The sequence below is a fragment of the Bos indicus genome, chromosome 1 (assembly GCF_029378745.1).
Source record: "Bos indicus isolate NIAB-ARS_2022 breed Sahiwal x Tharparkar chromosome 1, NIAB-ARS_B.indTharparkar_mat_pri_1.0, whole genome shotgun sequence".
Classification (NCBI taxonomy): domain Eukaryota; kingdom Metazoa; phylum Chordata; class Mammalia; order Artiodactyla; family Bovidae; genus Bos; species Bos indicus.
In genome coordinates this window covers 95,181,585-95,207,469 of record NC_091760.1, presented here as the reverse complement: position 1 = coordinate 95,207,469, position 25,885 = coordinate 95,181,585, and the positions used below count along the sequence as shown (strand labels likewise).

Here is a 25,885-nt window from a genome sequence, read left to right as displayed (position 1 = left end):
TCTGTGGTTAACATTCTGAATGTATAAACTCATTTAGTCTTTACAACAGTTCTCATGAAGTATGTACTTTTATTATTCCAAAAACAGAGGCACTGAAAGATGAAGTGCTTGTCCCCAACTCACCCAAGTAGTAGAGGTGTACTGGGGAGTTGAGCCCATTGAGTCTGGCCGTTGTGCTCATGCGCTTTACCACTCAACTCTGCTGCCAAGAGGTTAGGACTGGGAAGAAAACAGAACGGTGTGGTGTGACACCTTGTGGCTGGTTGCTGCTTTAAACTGGGTGATGGAGGGGACTTCTTTAAGGAGTGTGCATGCTTCTTTAAGTCGCTTCAGTACTTTAAGTTGCTTCAGTCGTGTCTGACTCTGTGACCCTTTGGACTGTAGCCCACCAGGCTCCTCTGTCCATGGGATTCTCCAGGCAAGAATACTGGAGTGAGCTGCCATGCCCTCCTCCAGGGGATCTTCCAGGCCCGCATCTCCTGGGTCTCCTGCATTGCAGGAGGATTCTTTACTGCTGAGCCATCAGGGAAGCCCTCTTTAAGGAGATGTCATTTGAACTGAGACCTGAGTGTCTAAAGAGGTAGCCATGCAGGAATCTAGAGCGTAGGGAACAAGTGCAGTGGTCTTGAAATGTCACCGGGTCAAGGAACAGACAGCTGGTGAGACAGCTTTCTCTGCAAGGGGTGTGGTGGAGCAGGCCCAGTCAAGAGGTAGCATGGGTGCAAAAGGGTGGGTTATCTAGGACATGATAATGAGGTGCCATGGAGAGCCACTGGAGACCTTGCAGCAGGGGAGCAACAGAATCTGATCTGTTTTGAGAAGAACCACTACAGCTGTGCTGTAGAGAATAGTTATCCAGATCAGAGAGGGATGGTGACTTGGAGGGGCCACTGTGGTGGAACAGAGGGAAGGGGCAGATTTAGAACACATTTTAGAGATGGGAGAGATATGACATACTCATAGATTGTGAAGGGTGATAAAAAAATCTAACTCAAAACTATGCCGTTCAGATTTCAGGCTGATTGGAGAAGAGTATATGTGGGAAGGATCATGGCCAGTATCAGTGGCTGTTTACTTTACACAAAAATGACCATGGCACCGCTCAAAGAATCTATTGTGTGCACATGCCCGTGCATCCACACATGCGCGTGTGCACGCACACACACACACACACACACACCTACCTTCTAAAATAATACAGAAATTTTGAAATCTGAAGGTAAATCAGGTCAGTAGAAAACATGAGAGACCATTTTTTTAAACCAGCATCTGGTTAGCATTAGCTCAGGTACTACCAAAGGAGAAAGATACTCTGCAGTAAGACACAAGCTGATATCTTTGACCAAAGGTGTGTGTGCATGCTCAGTTGTGTCTGACTCTTTGAGACACCAAGGACTGTAGCCCACCAGGCTCCTCTGTCTATGGAATTTTCCAGGCAAGAATACTGGAATGAGTTGCCATTACCTCCTTCAGGGTATATTCCCTACCCAGAGATATATCCGGCATCTCTTTTGTCTCCTGCATAGGCAGGCAGATTCTTTACCACTAGCACCACCTGGGAATCCCAAAGTTATTACTCCTTTAAAGGTTAGGTACCTTTGCATTTCATGCAAAGATGGGCTCAATAAAGGACAGAAATGGTATGAACCTAACAGAAGCAGAAGATATTAAGAAGAGGTGGCAAGAATACACAGAAGAACTGTGCAAAAAAGCTGTTCAAGACCCAGGCAATCACGATGGCGTGATCACTCACGTAGAGCCAGATATCCTGGAATGTGAAGTCATGTGGGCCTTAGAAAGCATCACTATGAACAAAGCTAGTGGAGGTGATGGAATTCCAGTTGAGCTATTTCAAATCCTAAAAGATGATGCTGTGAAAGTGTTGCACTCAATATGCCAGCAAATTGGGAAAACTCAGCAGTGGCCACAGGACTGGAAAAGGTCAGTTTTCATTCCAATCCCAAAGAAGGGCAATGCCAAAGAATGCTCAAACTACTGCAAAATTGCACTCATCTCACACGCTAGTAAAGTAATGCTCAAAATTCTCCAAGCCAGGCTTCAGCAATACGTGAACCATGAACTTCCAGATGTTCAAGCTGGATTTAGAAAAGGCAGAGGAACTAGAGATCAAATTGCAACATTTGCTGGATCATTGAAAAAGCAAGAGAGTTCCAGAAAAACATCTACTTCTGCTTTATTGACTATGCCAAAGCCTTTGACTGTGTGGATCACAAGAAACTGTGGAAAATTCTGAAAGAGATGGGAATACCAGACCACCTGACCTGCCTCTTGAGAAACCTATATGCAGGTCAGGAAGCAACAGTTAGAACTGGACATGGAACAACAGACTGGTTCAAAATTGGGAAAGGAGTACGTCAAGGCTGTATATTGTCACCCTGCTTATTAAACTTATATGCAAAGTACATCATGAGAAATGCTGGGCTGGAAGAAGCACAAGCTTGAATCAAGATTGCCGGGAGAAATATCAATAACCTCAGACATGCAGATGACACCACCCTTATGGCAGAAAGTGAAGAAGAACTAAGGAGCCTCTTGATGAAAGTGAAAGAGGAGAGTGAAGAAGTTGTCTTAAAACTCAACATTCAGAAAACTAAGATCATAGCATCCGGTCCTATCATTTCATGGGAAGTAGGTGGGGAAACAATGGAAACAGTGGCTGACTTTATTTTTTTGGGCTCCAAAATCACTGCAGATGGTGACTGCAGCCATGAAATTAAAAGACATTTACTCCTTGGAAGGAAAGTTATGACCAACCTAGAGAGCATATTAAAAAGCAGAGACATTACATTTGCCAACAAAGGTCAATCTAGTCAAAGCTATGGTTTTTCCAGTGGTCATGTATGGATGTGAGAGTTGGACTATAAAGAAAGCTGAGCACCGAAGAATTGATGCTTTTGAACTGTGGTGTTGGAGAAGACTCTTGAGAGTCCCTTGGACTGCAAGTAGATCCAACCAGTCCATTCTAAAGGAAATCAGTCCTGAATATTCATTGGAAGGACTGATGTTGATGCTGAAACTCCAATACTTTGGCCACCTGATGCGAAGAGCTGACTCATTTGAAAAGACCCTCATGCTGGGAAAGATTGAAGGTGAGAAGGGGATGACAGAGGATGAGATGGTTGGACGGCATCATTGACTCGATGGACATGAGTCTGGGTAAACTCCGGGGGTTGGTGATGGACAGGGAGGCCTGCCATGCTGCAGTCCATGGGGTCGCAAAGAGTTGGACACGACTGAGCGACTGAACTGAACTGAACTGAAACTTATCTTTGGACATAGATGTCATTTATTTTCTAAAATCTGCAAACATTTACCATTGACCTGTTAAGTGTTGCACACTGTATTATGCTTGGGAATGGGACAATATCCCTGCAAGGAAAGAGTTCTCAGTCTATTAGAAAAGGAAATAAATAATACACAGGAAAAGGGACTTCCCTGGTGGTTCAATGGTTAAGAATCTGCCTGCCAATGCTGGGGACACAGGTTCGACCCCTGGTCCAGGAGGATTCCACATGGTGCAGGACAGCTGAGCCCTTGCTGCAACTACTGAGCTCACGTGCCCTGGAGCCCATGATCGACAACAGGATGAGCCACCACAATGAGAAGCCTGAGCACTGCAACTAAAGAAAGCCTGTGAGCAGCAAGGAAGACCCATCACAGACAAAAATTAAATAAGTAAAGTTAAAATAATAATAAACAGGAAAATGAATGGAAGAAAACTTGCTAAGTTTTATAGTAGAGGTGCAGAAAGAATGTCTGCATAGAAGTACACAGACAAAGGCAGAAAGGCAGATGCAAGAATATTGTGTCAAAGGTTTGGTGGAAGAGCATGACACTTTCCAGGACCAATTTCTGTTGATTTGTGAATGATGTAAACAAATCTGTTCTTAACTGAACTACTGGTAGAACCAGAGTCAGCGATTTACAATCAGAATTCATTTTCACTGATTTAGTTGCATTGATATAAACCAATGACAGGATAATCAGTGTATACTTCTCAAGAATAAGTGATTTAGGGACTTCCTGGTGGTCAAGTGGTTAAGAAAAAGCCTGCCAATGCAGAGGACATGCATTCAATCTCTGGTCCAGGAACTAAGATCCTACATGCTGTAGGGCAGCTAAGCCCATGTGCCACAAATACTGAGCCTGCTGGCCTAGAGCCTGTGCTCCACAACGAGAGAAGCCACAGCAAGGAGAAGCCCGCTCACTGCAACTAGAGAAAACCCATGTGACACAAGGAAGACCCAGTTCAACCATAAATAAATTTAAATAAACAAAAAATACAGAGATGGAAATGGCAACCCACTCCAGTATTCTTGCCCAGAAAATCCCATGGACGGAGGAGTCTGGCAGGCTACAGTCTATGGGTCCGAAAGAGTTGGAGACAACTGAGTGACTAACACTTCCACTCTTTTCCTCACTTGCAAAAATGTCTACTGGGCTAAGTTCTTGCGTAAAATAGTCAAGATGACATTTTAATTTTAGCAACTAAATATGTTAAAAATAAATCAAGTGAGTTATGTATTCAGTTAGGTTTCTCTACTGCCTCTTAGTTTTTAAATACTCATCTTAGAAAAATAAACCATTGGTTAGTTCTATTGGCATTTACTTTTGTTAGGTCACTAGCATATTCCGAGAAAGTATTCTCTTTAAAAATTTCAACCACAAATTAAAGTTATTAGCTACTCCAGTGCTTGCTCTAAGCCCTATGAACAGGTCTCTTCTCAGTTCTAAGCACATAGCTGAAGTTCAATAGATGTTTATAGCTGGTAAAGTCTAATATTTATATCTGAGGGACTTCCCTGGCAGTCCAGCAGGGGTTCAATCTCTGGTCAGGGAACTGAGATCCCACATACAGCACAGCATAGCCCAAAATAAGTATAATAATAATAATAATAATAATATTTAGATCTGAAAGGCTGACAGTGTGAAAAAGAGATCATTAATAGGTAAGAACTTATATATGCCATCTTATCAATTGTTTCCTGGTTGTTTTGTAGTTGCTATGTTCCTTTCTTATGCTCTTGCTGCCTTCCTTTGTAAATGAATGGTTTTCTGTATTGGTATGCTTTGATTGTCTTCTTATCTTTTGTGAATCCACTTTAGGTTTCTGCTGCATAGTTACCATGAAGCTTACATAAAATATAAATGTTACAGTCTATCTTATGCTGGTAACAGCTTAACTTTGATTGCATACAAAACTCTATCCTTTACTCCCCTTTTATGTTTTTGATGTTACAGTTTATCTTTTTTAATATTGTGTATTTATTTAAGAATTGTCTTTTACACTTTATATAGACTTAAGTATTTAACACTCTACCATGTTACAATATTAGAGTATTCTGAATTTGACTACATATTTACTTTAGCAATCTGTTGAAATATATGGTCATATGTTTTCATGTTACTAATTATCATCCCTTCAGCGTGAAGACCTCCTATCAGCATTTCTTGTAAGGAAGGTCTGCTTCTGCTGCTGCTGCTAAGTCGCTTCAGTCATGTCCGACTCTGTGTGACCCCAGACACGGCAACCCACAAGGCTCCCCCGTCCCCGGGATTCTCCAGGCAAGAACACTGGAGTGGGTTGCCATTTCCTTCTCCAATGCATGAAAGTGAAAAGTGAAAGTGAAGTCACTCAGTCGTGTCGCCTCCTAGTGACCCCATGGACTGCAGCCTACCAGGCTCCTCCGTCCATGGGATTTTCCAGGCAAGAGTACTGGAGTGGGGTGCCATTGCCTTCTCCGAAGGAAGATCTAGTAGTGATAAATTCCCTCAGCTTTTGTTTGTCTAGGAAAGTATTCATCTCTCCTTACTTTCTTAAGGACAGCTTTGCCAGGTAAAGTACTCTTGGCAGCAGTTTTTTTTTCTTTTTTTTTTTTCTGCACTTTGAATATAGCATTTTACTCTCTTCTGGCTAGTAAGTTTTCTGCTGAAAAGTCTTCTAATAGCCTTTTGAGAGTTCCCCCTTTTCCTTTCTGCTTTTAAGATTTTTCTTTGTCTTTGATTTTTGACATTTTTATTCTAATGTGTCTTGGAGAGGGTTTTTTTTTTTTTTTCAACTTTTTATTTTGTATTGGGAAAAATTCTTCAAGAGAGGGGAATACCAGACCACCTGACCTGCCTCTTGAGAAACCTATATGCAGGTCAGGAAGCAACAGTTAGAACTGGACATGGAACAACAGACTGGTACCAAACAGGAAAAGGAGTTCGTCAAGGCTGTATATTGTCACCCTGCTTATTTAACTTATATGCAGAGTACATCATGAGAAACGCTGGACTGGAAGAAGCACAAGCTGGAATCAAGATTGATGGGAGAAATATCAATAACCTCAGATATGCAGATGACACCACCCTTATGGCAGAAAGTAAAGATGAACATGAAAGAGGAGAATGAAAAAGTTGGCTTAAAGCTCAACATTCAGAAAATGAAGATCATGGCATCTGGTCCCATCACTTCATGGGAAATAGATGGGGAAACAGTGGAAACAGTGTCAGACTTTATTTTTTGGGGCTCCAAAATTACTGCAGATGGTGATTGCAGCCATGAAATTAAAAGATGCTTACTCCTTGGAAGAAAAGTTATGACCAACCTAGATAGCATATTGAAAAACAGAGACATTACTTGGCCAACAAATGTCCGTCTAGTCAAGGCTATGGTTTTTCCTGTGGTCATGTATGGATGTGAGAGTTGGACTGTGAAGAAAGCTGAGCGCCGAAGAATTGATGCTTTTGAACTGTGGTGTTGGAGAAGACTCTTGAGAGTCCATTGGACTGCAAGGAGATCCAACTAGTCCATTCTAAAGGAGATCATCCCTGGGTGTTCTTTGGAAGGGATGATGCTAAAGTTGAAACTCCAGTACTTTGGCCACCTCATGCAAAGAGTTGACTCATTGGAAAAGACTCTGATGCTGGGAGGGATTGTGGGCAGGAGGAAAAGGGGACGACAGAGGATGAGATGGCTGGATGGCATCACTGATTCGATGGACGTGAGTTTGAGTGAACTCCGGGAGTTGGTGATGGACAGGGAGGCCTGGCGTGCTGCGATTCATGGGGTTGCAAAGAGTCGGACACGACTGAGCGACTGAACTGAACTGAACTGATAGCCAGTTAACAATGTTGTTATATTTTCAGGTGAACAGTGAAGGAATTCAGCCATACATATATATGTATGTATATGTATATATATACATATACATGTATCCATTCTCCCCTCCCATCCAGGCTGCCACGTAACATTGAGCAGAGTTCCACATGCTATACCAGAGGTCCTTGTTAGTTACCCATTTTAAATATAGCAGTGTGTACATGTCCACCTCAAAAGTCCCTAACTGTCCCTTCCCCCAGCCTTCCCCCTGGCAACCATAAGTTCCTTTTTTAAGTCTGTGAGTCTCTTTCTGTTTTGTAAATAAGTTCATTTGTTTCATTTCCCTTTAGATCCCACATATAACGGATATCATACAATATTTGGAGAGGGTTCCTTTGACTTTGTATAGCGACCTATAAGCTTCATGAACTTGGATATTCAAGAACAAAAGGGAGTGTTAGTCTCTCAGTCATGTCTGACTCTTTGTGACCTGATGGACTGTAGCCTGCCAGGCTCCTCTGCCTAAAGAATTCTTCAAGCAAGAATACTGGAGTGAGTAGCCATTCCCTTCTACAGGGGATTCTCCCGACCCAGAGATCAAACCCAGGTCTCCTGCATTGCAGGCAGTTTTTGTTTTTTTTTTTTTTTACCATCTGAGACATCAAGAAAGCCCCATAACATTGTTTCCATGCGTGCATCCTTAGTCGAGTTTCCATGTGTGCATACTCAGTTGTGCCCTACTTCTGGCGATCCCATGGACTGTAGCCTACCAGGCTCACTACTGAGCTACCAGGGAAGTGGTTGGATGTCCAGTTCTCTCCTTAAATTTGGGAAGTTCTCAGCCATTACTTCTCTAAATAAGTTTTCTACCCCTTTGTCCTTCTTTTCTTCTCCTGATCACAAATCGATCCTTTTGATAGTATCCTATAACTCACACAGGCTTTCTTTCTTCTTTCTTTTATCTCTCCCGACTGGATAATTTCAGAGTTCTTGTCTTCAATATCATTGATTTTTCTGTTTGGTCAAGTCTGCTCTTATGTTCTCTATTGAACATTTAATTTCATCCATTTTATTCTTCAGCTCTAGAATTTCTGTTGGTTCTTTCTTACAATTTCTGTCTTTTTGTCAAATTCATTTTGTTCATGTTTCTGGATTTTGCTGCATTGTCTCTGTGTTTTCTTGTAGCTCATTGAGTTTCCTTAAAACAGTTATTTTGCATTCTTTATCCAATAAGCCAGAGATCTCCATGTCTTTGTGTTCAGTACCAGATCATCATTCGTGGTATCATGTGTCCTTAATTCATCATGTTCTTTTGAATTTTTGTGTTGCTGTCTTCACATTTGAAGTAGCAATCATTTCCTCTAGTCTTTACTAAATGTTCTCTTCGATGCATCTTTTTTTTTTTTTTTTTTCTCCAATGGAGTATGGGCATTTCTCCTCCACAAACATGGACTTCCACAAAGGCTCTTTGTTTTGTGAGTGATTGTCTAAGTCATTGTTCTCTAAGGACAACCAGATCTTGATCGAGAAAAGCTGAAAATGGTTTATGGGTCACTGCAAGGACCACAGTTAGAATCAAGGTTTGTCTGCCTGTCACCTGACACAGGATAAGACTCCTCCTGGGTCCCTGGACATATGATGCTAGAATCCACAGCTCCCTCAAAGGCACTTCTGTCCATGGATGTATGCTGACTTTTTTGTTGTTGAGGTGGGAGGGAAGACAAAAATGAGGGATGTCTATGGCACTATCATATTAACATCACTGCCTCCGCCCTTAAACAAACAAACAAACAACTCCTGAAACCAAGAATTAAAAGGTAAGGGGGAAGGTTGTTTAAAAGTTTCAGATTTTAATTTTTGCTTGTGCACGTGTATCCTTAAAAGGGGAGTTTTACAATTAATTCAGCAAGTTATAACTTCAAGACTCCTGAAAAGTGATTCAACTATTGTAGCATTATATCATGTCATTGTGTTTTAGGATTTTTTTCTTCTAGAGTTTGTAACTCAGTAATAATTTGTTACACATAGGAAAAATATGGTAGACTTCTGATGCATTTGTTTAAACACTTAAAATTTGTTATTTAAAAATTTTTATCAATATAAAACTCCACTGATAAAGATAAATACATTTGAACAATGTTTATACTCTTGCCTGGAAAATTCCATGGATGGAGGAGCCTGGAAGGCTGCAGTCCATGGGGTCGCTGAGGGTCGGACACGACTGAGCGACTTCACTTTTACTTTTCACTTTCATGCATTGGAAAAGGAAATGGCAAACCCACTCCAGTGTTATTGCCTGGAAAATCCCAGGGACAGGGGAGCCTGGTGGGCTGCCGTCTATGGAGTCGCACAGAGTCAGACACGACTGAAGTGACTTAGCAGTAGCAGCAGCAGTAGAAAAACACAGCTAGTAAAGAAACATAAAAGACATATTAAAAAATGTTAACCTTCCAAGAGTCAGGGAATGTAAAATAATCATCAGGGTCCTATTTTTCCTCCAAAAAATTATAAAGTTAGAATAGATCATACAAATGTTAAGAAAGGTAGATAAATAAACAGTATCCAATTTTATTTTATAAATGATGCTACAATATAAATCTTTATGTAGGAAACATTCTTTGGTAAAGATTAGTTATTTAATTTTTTTTTAAACACCTTGGAAACAATGTAAATGGTTTCTTATAGAAAAATATTTGTATATAAATAAGTTTCTTCTACATATTAAAATACGTAAATATTATATTTAAATGTAAATAGAATACCTTGTTCTTAAAATAATTTTAAAAACAGGGTACTGGGACTTCCCAGGTAGTCCCGTGATTAAGAATCTACCTGCAAATTCAGGGGACATGGGTTTAATCCCAGGTCCAAGAAGATCCCACATGCCATGGAGTAACTAAACCTGTGGGCCACAACTACCAAGCCTGTGCTCTAGAGCCCACAAGCCATAACAAGAGAAGTTACCGCAGTGAGAAGCCTACATTCGATAACCAGATAGTATCCCCCACTCTTGACAACTAGAGAAAGCTTGCAAGCAGCAACAAAGACCCAATACCACCAAAATTAAATACATAAAAATAAAAACAGGGTACAACCACCACAAAAAAACTCCTGTTGTAAGTGAACGAATACATATTAATATTATGGCAACAATTATGTTTAAAACAACACAAATACAATAAATGGAGAGAAATATACCCATACCTCAAATACATTTGTGTTTGTATAACAGAACTTTGAATAATTTTACTTTCTAACTTTGAAATCTTTGATTTTCTTCATTCATTACTCTATAATGTAACTTAGAAACAAAAATTCACTAAAAATTCTAAAAAAAAAGTGCCATCTTATACCACATAAGCCTGGACTTTCATTCAAAGTTGCATCTATTTACATCTGCTTATCCAATTTTAAAATTATACTTATAAAACAATCCTTCATAATTTATTTGCTCAAATAGCCTATCCTAATAGAAAGAACGCTGGCTGGGAGTTAGTGACTTGGCTCTATCACAGGCTATCTATATGAACTAGAGAAAATGACTTATCATTCTTGAGTCTTAGCATCTTCATCCATAAAATAATAGTTTGGATCTAGTATCTCTAAGATTTCTTCTAGCTCCTAGAGCTACAGGTCACATTAGCAAATACAGGCTAATTATATGTCAAAAGGTAATTTACAGTTCTAAAATGTACTTTTTAAAGAAAAATACAATAATTATCACACAGAAAAAGTAATCTATGTGGGAAAAAATAAGGAATCATTAAAATATATTGTCAGTTCAATAGGTGATCATAAATTACAGAAATGTTTATTTGGCAAGAAATTCTACCATTGGAAAAAAACATGAACCATAATAAAGCTCTTCTAGACTTATTGGCCTAAAGTTATTTTTCCTTTCCTTAGGTAAAAATGAATCATTCAGCTTTTACAATACTCATAACTAACTCATTACATGTTACTTTATACCAAGTCTATAGTCAGTAGTAGAGATTTCAGCATCCAACAAAGGAAGTTGTGTTCTTTCTACTCCTAGTAAAGATGAGGTTTACTTCCCTAGCTAGTCTGAAAAACATACATATAATGAGCTTTTTATTGTATAATTGGCTTATTTCTAGTAAATGAAGGTCTCATTAATTTTAAAAATTCTTTGATCACCTACTTAGTAACTGCATCTCTCTAGTTTTTAAATTATCTTTTATGCTAACTCTTTTACTTTTGTTGTTTTAAAATGTTATTCTTTCCACTCTTTCCAAGTCCATGTAGACTTTCTAAGTCCATCCAGCCCAGGCCTGTTCCACAGCTGACAAGTCAGGGTAGCAGATTTTTAATTAGACACATTTATCATTAGTAGGGATAGGAAGGAGTCCAAACTCCACCTCTTTGGGGTTAGAGACCAAATGTGCCTCTCCTTCCTGCAGAGATGCTGGGCCCCTGAATTGTCTAGGCTGGGCCTCAGGGAGGGGAGGAAGGTGGCCATTGCAAGCACCTACCTCTATTACCACCCCTTTCACTGACACCGCAGTGGTGGACTATGGGAAATGGAAGGAGAATCTGCACAAATGGGCACCTTCCCCTTCTGAAGTAAGTGGGGCCTGTTCCCCTGTGGGAGTCCAGGAAGATGTGAATGACTCTTGTCTCTTCAACCAGAGACCAGAGGAGGCATACAAGCTCTGTCAAGCTATTCAAAGACAGTCAGATACTCTGGCATCATTTTATTCTGAAAGGAATGGAGGTACTGGGCACTAGCCTAGAGTCAGAAGACAGAAAGCTCCCTGCTAACTTGTGACCTTGACTGAATATGGTCTGTTTCAGGTTCCCCAGTTGCAAAGGTGTAAACTGCTAAAGTTCCATCTTAGCCCAGCGTTATTGTGGAGATCAAACAAGATAGCACATATGAAATTCCTTGTCAACCAGATATTCTGTGCAGATGTGAGGGCACCCAGTCAGTGACCTCATCTCTCTCAAAGCCTTATTTACATACTCTCTTCCATACAAAGCCTTCCTTGATAGAATTAATTCCTATTCTGAATTCTCTGACTCATTTCCACCTTTACATATGGCCCTCCACTCTTCAATGTCAGGAACCAGATCATATCTGTGACACTCAACATACAACATAACCACAGACACAATAAAGGCAGAAATAGTAGCAGATTCTGCCCATCCTGCCCTGCCCACCCTCCCATCCATCACCCATGACAATTCCCTGAGGTATGCTTTTAGCAGCCTCAATTTCACAACAGGAATCGGGCTGAGAATGAAACGGTCACTTGCCCAGGGTCACTCAGCTAATGCATGACTGAGCTGGGATTTGAACCTGGTCCGACTGCACAATCATGCTTGTTTTACACCATTGCACTGACTGCTGAATCACTAAACCAGATTATTTCAACAAATAGAGTCTAGTTGGCACCAGCTTTGGCAATGGGGAGGCTCTGACTGAGGTGGTTGCAGTGGAGCAGTTAAGAACCTGGACTCTTCCAGTGGTTCAGACTTGGCACTTTCATTGCAGAAGGTAGAAATTCAATCCCTTGTTGGGGAACTAAGATCTCACAAGTCGTGTGGCACAGCCAAAAAAAAAAAAAAAGAACATGGACTCTTAATTTAATTCACAGCTATGTTAATAACTTGGCTGTGAGATAATCTCTCTAAGCCTCAGTCTCCTCATTGAACACTGGGGAGTATAATAATGCCCACATCACAGGATGGTTGAGAGAACAATCTGAGAGAATGCAAATGAAAGTATCCTATAGGGACTTCCCTAGTGGTTATAAGACTCTGTGCTGCCAATGGAGGGAGTGCAAGTTTAATATCTGGTTGGGGAACTAAGATCCCACACGCCATGTGGTGTGGGCAAAAATTAAAAAAAAAAAAAGTATGCTGTAATTGTAAAGAGTAATATACATTAGAAGATACTAACCAAATGATAACAATTATTATGACTAAAAAAATTAATAAACAGAAACCTTAAAAAATTGAGTTGGGAAGCCAACTGTGAGTTGCTCTCACACCTTGCAATGTTAGAAGAAATGACAGAAGGAAGAATACTTTCCTGTCAAGTACTTTCCAGCCAATGAAAAGCTATAAACTCTTTGTTTACTATAGCCCTCCCAACCTTCTTCACCCCTTTGTCAAAGAATTCTTCCCTTGCTCTGCAAGGACTTGCCTGTGTCTCATTGTGGTTGTAGAAACCAAATTGCAATTCTCTGCTGATCCTAAATAGACTTACTTCTTTTCTGCTGGAGAAATAAGTGAAGTGAAATGAAAGTCGCTCAGTCGTGTCCGAATCTTTGCAACCCCATGGACTGACTATACAGACTATACAGAATGGACTGACTATACAGTCCATGGAATTCTCCAGGCCAGAATACTGGAGTGGGTAGCCTTTCCCTTCTCCAGGGGATCTTCCCAACCCAGGGATCAAACACAGGTCTCCCACATTGCAGGTGGATTCTTTACCAGTTGAGCCACAAGGGAAGCCCAGCTGGAGAAATAACTGGGAGTCTATTTGTTTTAGGTGAATAAGAATGACCATTTGATTGGCACTATGGGCAAAGCTGTTTTTTGACAGTGACCTCAGTGCTAAGGTAATATAACCCTTCCCCAGGGAATAGTGAATACCCTGTAGATACCCATATTGAGTACTGACACAAACTCTTAGGTAAGTTTCTGCTGGAGCTTGGCTCTGAAATCTGTGCTTCTCTTGCCTGATCTGGGCCCTTTTTGCAGCCCAGCACTCAGGGGCAGAGGAAGGAGCTATCATGTTTCACTTTGCCTCTCTCTTCTGCGGCAAGTTAAGCCCCTCCAAAGAGGCATTGCCTGGAACTGTGTTGCTCTTTATTTATTTTAGCATGGTTAATTTGTACTGATTATTTGAACAAAGAGTATTGTTTTAAAATAGAAATCATAATCAGAGATTGGAGGGAGGGGTTGCTGCAGAGGGCCATTTGGCTTTGAACTCACACCCACAAACAACCTCAAAAATGAACTTTATATTATTTCCAAATGACGTTAGTACACGAATACAGACTTGCTACAGCAGGACTTGGCAGGGGAGAGGGGGGTGTTCTCCATAAAACATTAAGCTTGTATTCTTATCTCTTTAGTGGACCATGGTTTCTTGTGATATGATGTAATATTTTTGTATATATTAAATCCATTACTTGGTTAATAAAACATTTTGTCAAAAAAATTATTTCCTACAACTGCATGTGCCTCCTGGTATTAGACTAATGTCTAATTACTCAAAATAAGATTTTGATTTTAAATACTTCTAGAGATTTGACAACTTGCTTTCAGGATTAATCAATCTCATAAGAAAACTCTTATCTCTCTTAAGACTAACTAATCTCTGCTGATTAAACTTAATCTCATTAGTAAAAATGTTCAATCTTGTATGGTCTCAACTACGAAACAAATATTTATTGCTCATTTTCTAAATGCAAGCCTTCATAAATCTGAGAAACGTAACTTGACATGTTTCAAAGGTGTCCTTGGTCCAAAATGTGCATATATGCCTTCCTACCCTGCCCCTGGTAGACTATCCTGCCCTAGTCGGACCCCTAGGCTCCAATATACAAGTCAGGGCAAGCCCTACCCCTTGGCAAGAAAAAGGAGCAGTAAATACATCATAAAGGACTTTGATTGTCAAGGTGTAGCTTAGGCTTTATACTAACCTGAAGGCTAAGGAAGTTGTTTGAAATAGCCTAGTGGAAGGTAGGTTAATGGAAGGCTGCACTCAATATGCCAGCAAATTTGGAAAACTCAGCAGTGGCCACAGGACTGGAAAAGATCTGTTTTCCTTCCAATCCCTAAGAAAGGCAATGCCAAAGAATGCTCAAACTACCGCACAATTGCACTCATCTCACATGCTAGCAAAATAATGCTCAAAATTCTCCAAGCCAGGCTTCAACAGTACATGAACCATGAACTTCCAGATATTCAAGCTGGATTTAGAAAAGGCAGAGGAACCACAGATCAAATTGCCACCATCCACTGGATCATCAAAAAATCAAGAAAGTTCCAGAAAAACATCTATTTTTCCTTTATTGACTATGCCAAAGCCTTTGACTGTTTGGATCACAACAAACTATGGAAAATTCTGAAAGAGATGGGAATACCAGACCACCGGACCTGCCTCCTGATAAATCTGTATGCAGGTCAGGAAGCAACAGTTAGAACTGGACATGGAACAACAGATTGGTTCCAAATCAGGAAAGGAGTATGTCAAGGATGTATATTGTCACCCTGCTTATTTAACTTATAGGCAGAGTATATCATGAGAAATGCTGGGCTGGATAAAGCACAAGCCGGAATCAAGATTGCTGGGAGAAATACCAGTAACCTCAGATATGCAGATGACACCACCCTTATGGCAGAAAGTGAAGAAGAACTAAAGAGCCTCTTGATGAAAGTGAAAGTGGAGAGTGAAAATGTTGTCTTAAAACTCAGCATTCAGAAAACTAAGATAATGGCATCTGGTCCCATCACTTCATGGGAAATAGATGGGGAAACAATGGAAACAGTGACAGACTTTATTTTGGGGGGCTCCAAAATCACTGCAGATGGTGACTGCAGCCATGAAATTAGAAGACACTTGCTCCTTGGAAGAAAAGTTATGACCAACCTGCTGCTGCTAAGTCGCTTCAGTCGTGTCCGACCCTGTGCGACCCCATAGATGGAAGCCCACTAGGCTCCCCCGTCCCTGGGATTCTCCAGGCAAGAACACTGGAGTGGGTTGCCATTTCCTTCTCCAATGCATGAAAACAAAAAGTGAAAATGAAGTCGCTCAGTCGTGCCCAAGTCTTAGCGACCCCATGGACTGCAGCCTGCCAGGCTCCTCCGTCCATGGGATTTTCCAGGCAAGAGTACTGGAGTGGGGTGCCATTGCCTTCTCCATATGAAGAACCTAGGAGCATATTAAAAAGCAGAGACATTCCTTTGCCAACAAAGGTCCATCTAGTCAAAGCTATGGTTTTTCCTGTGGTCATGTATGGATGTGAGAGTTGGACTGTGAAGATAGCTGAGTGCCAAAGAATTGATGCTTTTGGACTATGGTGTTGGAGAAGACTCTTGAGATTCCCTTGGACTGCAAGGAGATCCAACTAGTCCATCCTAAAGGAAATCAGTCCTGAATATTCATTGGAAGGACTGATGCTGAAGCTGAAACTCCAATACTTTGGCCACCTGATACGAAGAACTGACTTCTTGGAAAAGACCCTGTGCTGGGAAAGATTGAAGGCGGGAGGAGAAGGGGACGACAGAGGATGAGATGGCTGGATGGCATCACCAACTCGATGGACATGAGTTTGAGTAAACTTTGGGAGTTGGTGATGGTGGACAGGGAAGCCTGGTGTAGTGCAGTCCATGGGGTCACCAAGTTGGACACGACTGAGCAACTGAACTGAACTGAATGGAAGGTAATTAACATTATCAGATCAACATTAAAAAAACAAGATCATGCTGATAACATATGGCTGTAGTGGGTAGGGTAAGATGAAAATCAGGATGTTAGCCTGGAAGTATTACTTCCAAGGTCTGTGTGAAAAGAGCTGAGACGTGAAAAAGATAGTAGCAGGAGGGGTGGGAATAACTGGATGGATTTTAGAGGGGCATAATACACAGGACTGCTGGACTTTTCCAACTTCGCAAAAGGGAGGAGTGAAAGATGACTCCAGACTTTTTAAGTCATGGGCAATTGGGTAGGTTGCACATTCACTTAGAACACATAGCAGAAGGAGGTTTGTGTAATATTGAGTTCAGTTTGGGGATTACTAAAGATTGAGTAATTGTGAGACTTCCAAAGTGAGATTCTGGTAGGCAGTTCAACATATAGTTGTGGATCTCAGAAGAGAGATTTTAGTGAAATGTAGATATGATACTTAAAACATTAACAGTATGAAAAAGCTTGGTAATTCACTCAATATTTTCTTAAAATTTAATGCAGTTGTCACTTATACAGATTATTGAAAAATATGTAGAGAAATCATGTACGTGTGCATGCATGCTCAGTTGCTCAGTCGTGTCCGATTCTTTGCAACCCCATAGACTGTAGCCTATCAGGCTCCTCTGTCCATGGAATTTTCCAGGCAAGAATACTGGAGCAGGTTGCCACTTCTTACTCCAGGGGATCTTCCTGATCCAGAGATTGAACCCACATCTCCTGCATCTCCTACATTGTCAGGCAGATTCTTTACCACTGAGTCACCTAGGAAACCCCTGTAGAGAAATCATAGATACAAAAAAAAAAAAAGTATGAGGGAAAAGGAGGAAGAGTAGGATGGAAAGTAAGGGATAAAGAGGAAGTGTTAGAGGGAAAGAAAACAAAAAGTTTTACTTATCTCCTTGAAAATACTCATTTTATTCCATGTTAAAAAGTGAATCATCTGACTCTTCATATACCTTATATTGAATATGTTTGGGGGCATGTGAATGGGACATTATTCCAAAGAAAACTTGCATGAGAACCATAGTGGGCACCTTGTAAGTCTGTGGCGTCTCGGAATCTTTTGAGCATTCTAAATGTTCACAATTTCCCACGCTGTGAATCCCAGGTTTGCAAGCTAGAAACTATGCTTGTTACCTCTCCAATCTCTCTCTCATCTCAGACACCAGCATATGTTCTAGGTTCTGCCGTCAGCGGCACTCATGGAATGCCTTTGACTCATAAGAGCATTATGAAGAGTCTGGCTGAGGCACAGAGCTCTCAGTGGTGTCAGAGGTGAAGGCTGGTGATAGTATCTGTGCTCATTGTTCCCAGAGGCACTGTGGACAGTTTCATGGCTTTGGTTACAGCTCCAAGAAGCTTTGGACTTCCCTGGTGGTTCAGTAGTAAAGAATCCACCTGCAATGCAGGAGGTGTAGGAGCTGTGGGTTTGATCCCTTGGTTGAGAAGCTCCCTTGGAGGAGGAAATGGCAATCCACTCCAGTATTCTTGCCTGGAAAATCCCATGGCTAGAGGAGCCTGGTGGGCTACAGTCCCTGGGGTCACAAAGTAAAGACACAACTGAAGAGACTTAGCATGTATGCACCAAGAAGCTCTAACCTCTGAGAATGATTGGCTCTTCTCTGTTAAAACTAGCTAGACTGAGTTGGTTCTGCTGTTTAGAAGAGAAAGAAAGCCCAGATATAACCATTTATAGAGTAAATTCACAATGATGATGATTTTTATTATTTTCTAAACACAGCTCATTAATATATGAGAATTCCTGAAGGCAGACACTAGCCAGTGGTGGCACATACATAGGAAATAGAGGAAATACAACTTAGTTGCATTTATCCTCTTTCCTCCTTTCTATCCATCTACAAGTCTGTGCTATGTGCATACTAAGTCGCTTCAGTCCTGTCCCACTCTTTGCAACCCTATGGACGGTAGCCCACCAGGCTCCTCTGTCCAAGGGTTTTTCCAAGAAAAAATACTGGAGTGGGTTGTCATGTCCTCCTCTAGGGGATCTTCCCCACCCAGGGATCGAATCTGTGTCTCCTGTGACTCCTGCATTGCAGGCAGATTCTTTACTGCTGAGCCACCAGGGAAGCCCATCTACAGGTCTATACCACCGCATTTCCGGAATTAAATTAATGAATGCACATGATAAAAACATATGCTGAACCTGATATACATATACATTTGCCTATTTTTTCCAAGACACAAATAAACACAATGCTGAGGCATCTCTGAGAATTTATAGAATTTCAGAATAGAGTTATAAAAGGCAGTGAGGGGTATGAGGAAGAGCACTGACATCTAGTTCTAGGTAATTATTAACCAATCATGTGATCTTGAGCTTCTTTGATCTAGGTTCCCTCCTCTGTAAATGTAGGATTGTGTTAATAACAATAGCTACTATTTCTTGACCACATACTTTTGCTAGTCACTGCTGAAGGGGTGATAAGCAAAATTACTACCTCAGGCTAAGAGAGAAGATAAGAGAGGTTAAGTAAATTGCTCAGAGTTCCATGTATTATGGACTTTGATACATAGTTACCAAAGTTTTACTCCTTAACCTTCATTAGGTGATCTCTTATGTTCTTTCAGCTATACCCCTCTAAATAAATATGTATTCTTTTTTAAATCAAGAACTGAAAGGAAGATGTAAGTTGACTTTCACAAGCAACACTATACATTTTTAAACAGCCTAAGGTATTTTTAGGTTCTTGTTAGGCTGAGCGACTTCACTTAATGGCAACCCACTCCAGTGTTCTTGCCTGGAGAATCCCAGGGACGGGAAGCCTGGTGGGCTGCCATCTATGGGGTCACACAGAGTTGGACATGACTGAAGTGACTTACTTTACCTTAGGCTTAACATCCTGTTAACTCCTGTTGAAACTGACTAAGAAAAAGAGTCAAGAGACTTAGCTGCCAAGGGAAGAATCTGTGATTAGTGGTGAACATGCTTAGAACAGTGTAGTGCTAAGGCAGAGACCCTGGGGTAGGGTCTGCAGCAGCAGTGAGGGAACACTAAGCACATGGTGGCGGGAGCAGAGCTATGGAATAGAACTAAAATTCCTGTGGTTATAGAACAGCAGGAACAGGACTGGCAACTGCAGAGAGGTCCCAGCAGCATCAGCAGCAGCATCAGAAACAACTGTGGAGTATTTTTATGTACCAGGCCATGGTCTAACTATTTTATGTACATTATTTTATTTAATCTTTTTTGGTTAATATAGTTCTACTTTTACTATGGATAAATGAATATATTTATAAAAATAGTCTCATACAATATTAAATTTTTGTCACCTGCTTTTATAATTTCACATACTTGAATACCTTCCCCCTGTCTTTGAAAACAGAGTTTTTCAAATTGTCTGTGAAGGACCAGGGTCTTTCCCAATCCTTTCAGACCAATATGTTGTTAAGTGACTCTGCTCGTGCTCTTGAACATCACAGCAATGTTAAACTGGTATTAAAGTTTATAAATGCTTACTCACAATTCCTGTATTTATCTCACTGTGAATTGATAACAGTTTATTGACTGGTTCTAATATACAGATCACACTTTAGGTAGCACTGTTTTGAAGCCCCTAAAATTATTGCATAGTATGAGGGAAAACCAACTTGCTAACCAATCCTGTTGGGTGGGGATATAAGAAAGCACTGTTCCACAGCAATCACTCCATTGAGTGGCTCTACTAATTTTATTGCTTTGAGAAACAAGGCCTTTGTTGTGAATATACTACACCTTTGTAATAAAATCAACTCCCCATAGCATGATACCAATTACAAAAACTTGTATTTCAATTTAGTCAGTTAGCAGTTAAGTCTTCAGTTTTGTTTACCCTACCTCTGACATTTGCCTTCTTTTTTACTGCCATCATCCTGTTGGAGACCATAGAATCATGATTCCTGGACTATTTTAAAGGCCGTCTTAATTGTCTCCTTGCCAGCAGCATCTTTTCTCTTTTTCTTCATTTGAAAAATGAAGTGAGCAGAGACTGATTTTAAGGTGTTCTCTAGTTTTAATAGGCCATCATTTATCCCCTGCAGTTCTTATCAACACTGGCTTTGTTTCTGCCCAAAATAGCATATCCTAAATTTTCCATTAGAGTCTTTGCTACAAACATAATTTTGAAAGGAAGTACAACCTGGAGATCAGCAACTGAGATTTGAAACCAGGCTGAATATACTGACAATTGAGAAACTGTATCTTGGCTACTCTGCATTGATGTTTTCTGCTCTTTAATTTGGCACTACAGTACTCAAGGTAATTAATATTTCTGTAGTTCTAGGAAGGTAATCTCTAAGGGTAATGAAAAATAATAAGAACCATATAGAAATAATGAAAAACATAAACTTAAATCCAGAGTATTAGTACTTTTTAATTGCTTGAAATATAAAAGTAGTAATAAGTTTTATAATCAATATAATCTGTTTTTTAGTTTGATAAGTGTATATATAATATTTAAGAAGATCTGATATCTGGAATGTGAGATCAAGTGGGTCTTAGGAAGCATCACTAAAAGCAAAGCTAGTGGAGGTGATAGAATTCCAGTTGATCTATTTCAAATCCTAAAAGATGATGCTGTGAAAGTGCTGCACTCAATATGTCAGCAAATTTGGAAAACTCAGCAGTGGCCACAGGACTGGAAAAGATCATTTTCACTCCAATCCCAAAGAAAGGCAATGCCAAAGAATGCTCAAACTACCGCACAATTGCACTCATCTCACATGTTAGTAAAGTGATGCTCAAAATTCTCCAAGCCAGGCTTCAGCAATACATGAACTGTGAACTTCCAGATGTTCAAGCTGGATTTAGAAAAGGCAGAGGAACCACAGATCAAATTGCCAACATCCGCTGGATCATCAAAAAAGTAGAGAGCTCCAGAAAAACACCTACTTCTGCTTTATTAACTATGCCAAAGCCTTTGACTGTATGGATCACAATAAACTGTGGAAAATTCTGAAGGAGATGGGAATACCAGACCACCTGACCTGCCTCTTGAGAAACCTGTATGCCAGTCAGGAAGCAACAGTTAGAACTGGACATGGAACATCAGACCGGTTCCAAATAGGAAAAGGAGTATGTCAAGGCTGTATATTGTCACCCTGTTTATTTAACTTATATGCAGAGTACATCATGAGAAATGCTTGGCTGGATGAAGCACAAGCTGGAATCAAGATTGCCGGGAGAAATATCAATAACCTCAGATATGCAGATGACACCACCCTTACAGCAGAAAGTGAAGAAGAACTAAAGAGCTTCTTGACGAAAGTGAAAGAGGAGAGTGAAAAAGTTGGCTTAAAGCTCAACATTTAGAAAACTAAGATCATGGCATCCAGTCCCATCACTTCATGGCAAATATACGGGGAAACAGTGGAAACAGTGGCTAACTTTATTTTGGGGGGCTCCAAAATCACTGCAGATGGTGATTACAGCCATGAAATTAAAAGACGTTTACTCCTCTTAAGGAAAGTTATGACCAACCTAGACAGCATATTAAAAAGCAGAGACATCACTTTGTCAACAAAGGTCCATCTAGTCAAGGCTATGGTTTTTCCAGTGGTCATGTATGGATGTGAGAGTTGGACTGTGAAGAAAGCTGAGTGCCAAAGAATTGATGCTTTTGAACTGTGGTGTTGGAAAAGACTCTTGAGAGTCCCTTGGACTGCCAGGAGATCCAACCAGTCCATGCTAAAGGAGATCAGTCCTGGGTGTTCATTGGAAGGACTGATGTTGAAGCTGAAACTCCAATACTTTGGCCACCTGATGCGGAGAGCTGACTCATTGGAAAAGACCCTGATGCTGGGAGGGATTGGGGGCAGGAGGAGAAGGGGATGACAGAGGATGAGATGGTTGGATGGTATTACCAACTCAATGGATATGGGTTTGAGTAGACTCCAGGGGTTGGTGACGGACAGGGAGGCCTGGCGTGCTGCGGTTCATGGGGTCACCAAGAGTCAGACACAACTGAATAACTGAACAGAACTGAACTGATATATCAGACATGATTTTTGACTAATATATATGAAAGTTCAATTATATGCTTCAATGTTTAAGTAATAATTAATGTTTAAATTTAATTTGTTTTGATTTAGTATCTCATAATAATTCATGTTTAAATAATTAGTGCAGTAAGTTAGCATTGAACAAAGTACCTATAGGAGTGAGAGTTCCTTTCTATAAAAAGCTCCATGATGTTGAAGATCCCATCAGCACTCCCACCGTTGCCCTTAAGGAAGTAGGCCATTTTGTGTTTCAGAAGATTGGAAGGAAGAAGGAGAAGACAGAGATCAATTCCCTGAGGTGAAGATGTATTCAAGTCTGGCTTTGGTGGCATTTTTCCTGAAATATGATGGAGGCAGTCCTGAGCGTGAGGAAGATCTCAGACCCATGCAGCTCCCCAGGAGATGGAAGAAATGAGGCAGCTGCTGAATAGGAGCAGTTTGGAGAGGACTGGGGATTGAAACGAAGTGTCTTGATTTGTAGAATAGATGATATTCTTTTTCAAGTATGGTATTAAAAGAGTAGGTGTGCTTCCCTGGTGGCTCAGTGGTAAAGAATCCGCCTGCCAATGCAGAAGACTTAAGAGATGCAAGATATATCCCTGGGTGGGGAAGAGACCCTACAAGAAGGAAATGGCAACCCACTCCAGTATTCTTGCCTGGAAAATCCCATGGACAGGGGAGCCTGGCAGGCTAAAATCCATTGCGTTGCAAAGAGTCGGACATGTTTTAGCAATTAAACAACAACATGAAAAGAGTAGAGGTGACTGCCTGTAAATAATTTATGCAGGCATCAATAATTAACATCCCAGAGGTGATCAAAGGATTTGGACTGAAGACCCAAATCCTTTCCCCCAAATTTTCTGATGTTGTATATTATGACCCAGATTGTTTATGATCCTAGAGAGAGGTGGAGCCTGTCTGCCTTACATGAATTCTCCTATATAATCAGCTAAACTTCCCACCAATTCTGTTGAGTAGAAAGCTTAGGCAGGGATCCCTAATTAAGAACAATAAAGAAAATGACGTTTTTTTTTTTTTGAACCCAGGATTGTGAAGCAGATTCACATCCTTTACAAATATAGTGGAGCCCAGTGTACTCTGACTCAGCCTGAACTGTTAAGACCTACTGAAAAGGAAGACCACTGTGGCATTACTGGTTCCTGACAGAGTGTGTCCACATTTTGAGAGGAGATACAGAAAAAGACCACCAAGTGAAACAGGTAGAGGTAAAGACCAATAATGTGATGTGAGCCAAAGATGATAAACTAGAACCTAGTCCTTTATTCCTATGGTCTAGGAAACAAAGCCTATCCTTAAATCAACTTCTTCTGGTTCAAGAAAAGGAACTGTGCCACAGTAAGAAAACTTTTTTGTGTTTTGAGGTCTAAAGTATAGTCTGGAAATCAAGTCAGACCTTGCTTAAGACAGTAACAAAGTCTGTTTTACTAGAAATTCTTTTCCCTATATGTTGATAATCAAACATATATTTGGTTTTTCTTTAGAAAACTAAGATAGTAAATATATTCATTACAGTTCTAACAAGATAATGTAGTAGACTAACAGACTGAAAACTCATCTATTTTTGTTTTGAGATTTATACTATTACTTGTAAAGTTTATGGATAAATGAGTTAATATCTAATTAAATATTATTAAAACTTTAGTTCATAAATATATAAATTGTGGTTTCTACCTTAAGGTATTTCCAGAGTCTCCAGGAAATGGGCCTTTTAACTTATGTTCCTTATTTTTAAAGCATGAGAAGATATTTGTACTTGTTACTTGGGAGAGAGTTGGTAAAAGACCCTGGATGTTCATGGGAAAGGGCCAGGATGTATATTATTGGTAGCAGGAAGTCAAAGGTTTGGTAAGGAAAATGGCACAATTAGGACTGTTTTGTTTTCCCAAGTTTTAAATTATAAAAGTAATCCAGGTTTACAATTTTAAAAAATCAAACAGTACAGGAATGCTGTCTAAAAATATTTACTATATAAGATATTGGCTTTTAATTTCACATTGGTGTTCCCAAGAGCAGTGATTTAATATATACCAATTCTGTGGTCAGTCACATTCATGAAAAAAAAGAAAAGAAAACAGAAAAAAGATTCTAATTAGGAAAATGAACAATGTAATTTGAAAATACTGATAAACATTTCAAGTCTATGATATTATACATAATAGCTCCATTTAATCTTCAAAAAGAGAAACATGCAAAATGTTAATAAAAAATTAAAGGAAATTATGCTTAATGAAGGAGAAAATAGCCTAATATTTTAATAGGCTCTATAAAATAAGTTCAACTGTGTGTGAAAGAGTAGGTAAAAATAATGAGAGACAAAGCATTAGTGTTTGATTTTTTTTTCATGTCTGTGACTATATCAAGCACCATCATTTTCATGCTAGTATGCATTAGGAACATATTTTTTATTTTATATATATTAATGTAAAATTACCTATTATGGATGGTGAGCATGCAATTTTGCCTTGTGAACTCCAGCTGTAAGTAAAGGAAAGCACTGTGATGAAATGGAGGTTGTCAAAACAGAGCTCACTAAACTCTGAGCTCAATGGTAGCAAAGGCCACACCACCAAGTTGTTTGACAGTTTTACCCTCAGCGCCTAGCACAGTGTCCAGTGTATAATAAGTACCTAAAAAATTGTCAAATACATAGTAATAGTAATGTCTAACATTGATTGCTTTCTATGTGTTATTACTCTAAGCACTGACATCATTTTATACAAATCTTGAAAAAAAAACTCACAGACTACTTCATGAATTACTTTATTCACTATAGGGCAAAGGTTAAGAACTTCTGGAATTACCCAAATGCCTGAATTTTAGGTTTCCTGTGATTTACCTTTGTTGTCCAAAATATGGAATTTCTTTTCCTGTGAGTGGCTCTCTGGTCTTTGGCATCTTGAAAGTGAAAGTGAAGTCGCTCAGTCGTGTCCAACTCTTTGCTAGCCATGGACTGTAGCCCACCAGGTTCCTCTGTCCATGGGATTCTCCAGGCAAGAATACTGGAGTGGGTTGCCATTTCCTTCTCCCGGGGATCTTCCGGACCCAGGGATTGAACCCAGGTCTCCCACATTGCAGGCAGATGCTTTAACCTCTGCGCCACCAGGGAAGCCCTTAAATACAAGAATACAGTCTCTCAGAAAACCTCCTATAGAGACACAAAACTTCAGATCCAAGTATTAACATCAAAGATTTCAAAGGGAGGAAAGGAAGCCAGGTTGAAAGAAGCAGGGGGAGGAGGCGGGAAAGGGGTGGCCTTACAGACATCTCTTGCCACCTACAGATACCCAGGCGTTATGGGACTTTTCCCTGGGCCT

General features: G+C 40.2%; 1 protein-coding gene across 1 annotated transcript in view; it reads right to left on the bottom strand.

The window, feature by feature from the left end:
* Positions 1-25,617, bottom strand: part of NCEH1 (neutral cholesterol ester hydrolase 1) — a 92,417-nt gene extending 66,800 nt beyond the window's left edge. The window contains exon 1 of the mRNA XM_070791860.1: positions 25,408-25,617. Within this exon, the coding sequence (XP_070647961.1) occupies positions 25,408-25,587 (180 nt within the window). The 5' untranslated portion in view covers positions 25,588-25,617. The remainder of the gene's footprint in view (positions 1-25,407) is intronic.
* Between the last annotated feature and the right edge of the window lie 268 nt (positions 25,618-25,885).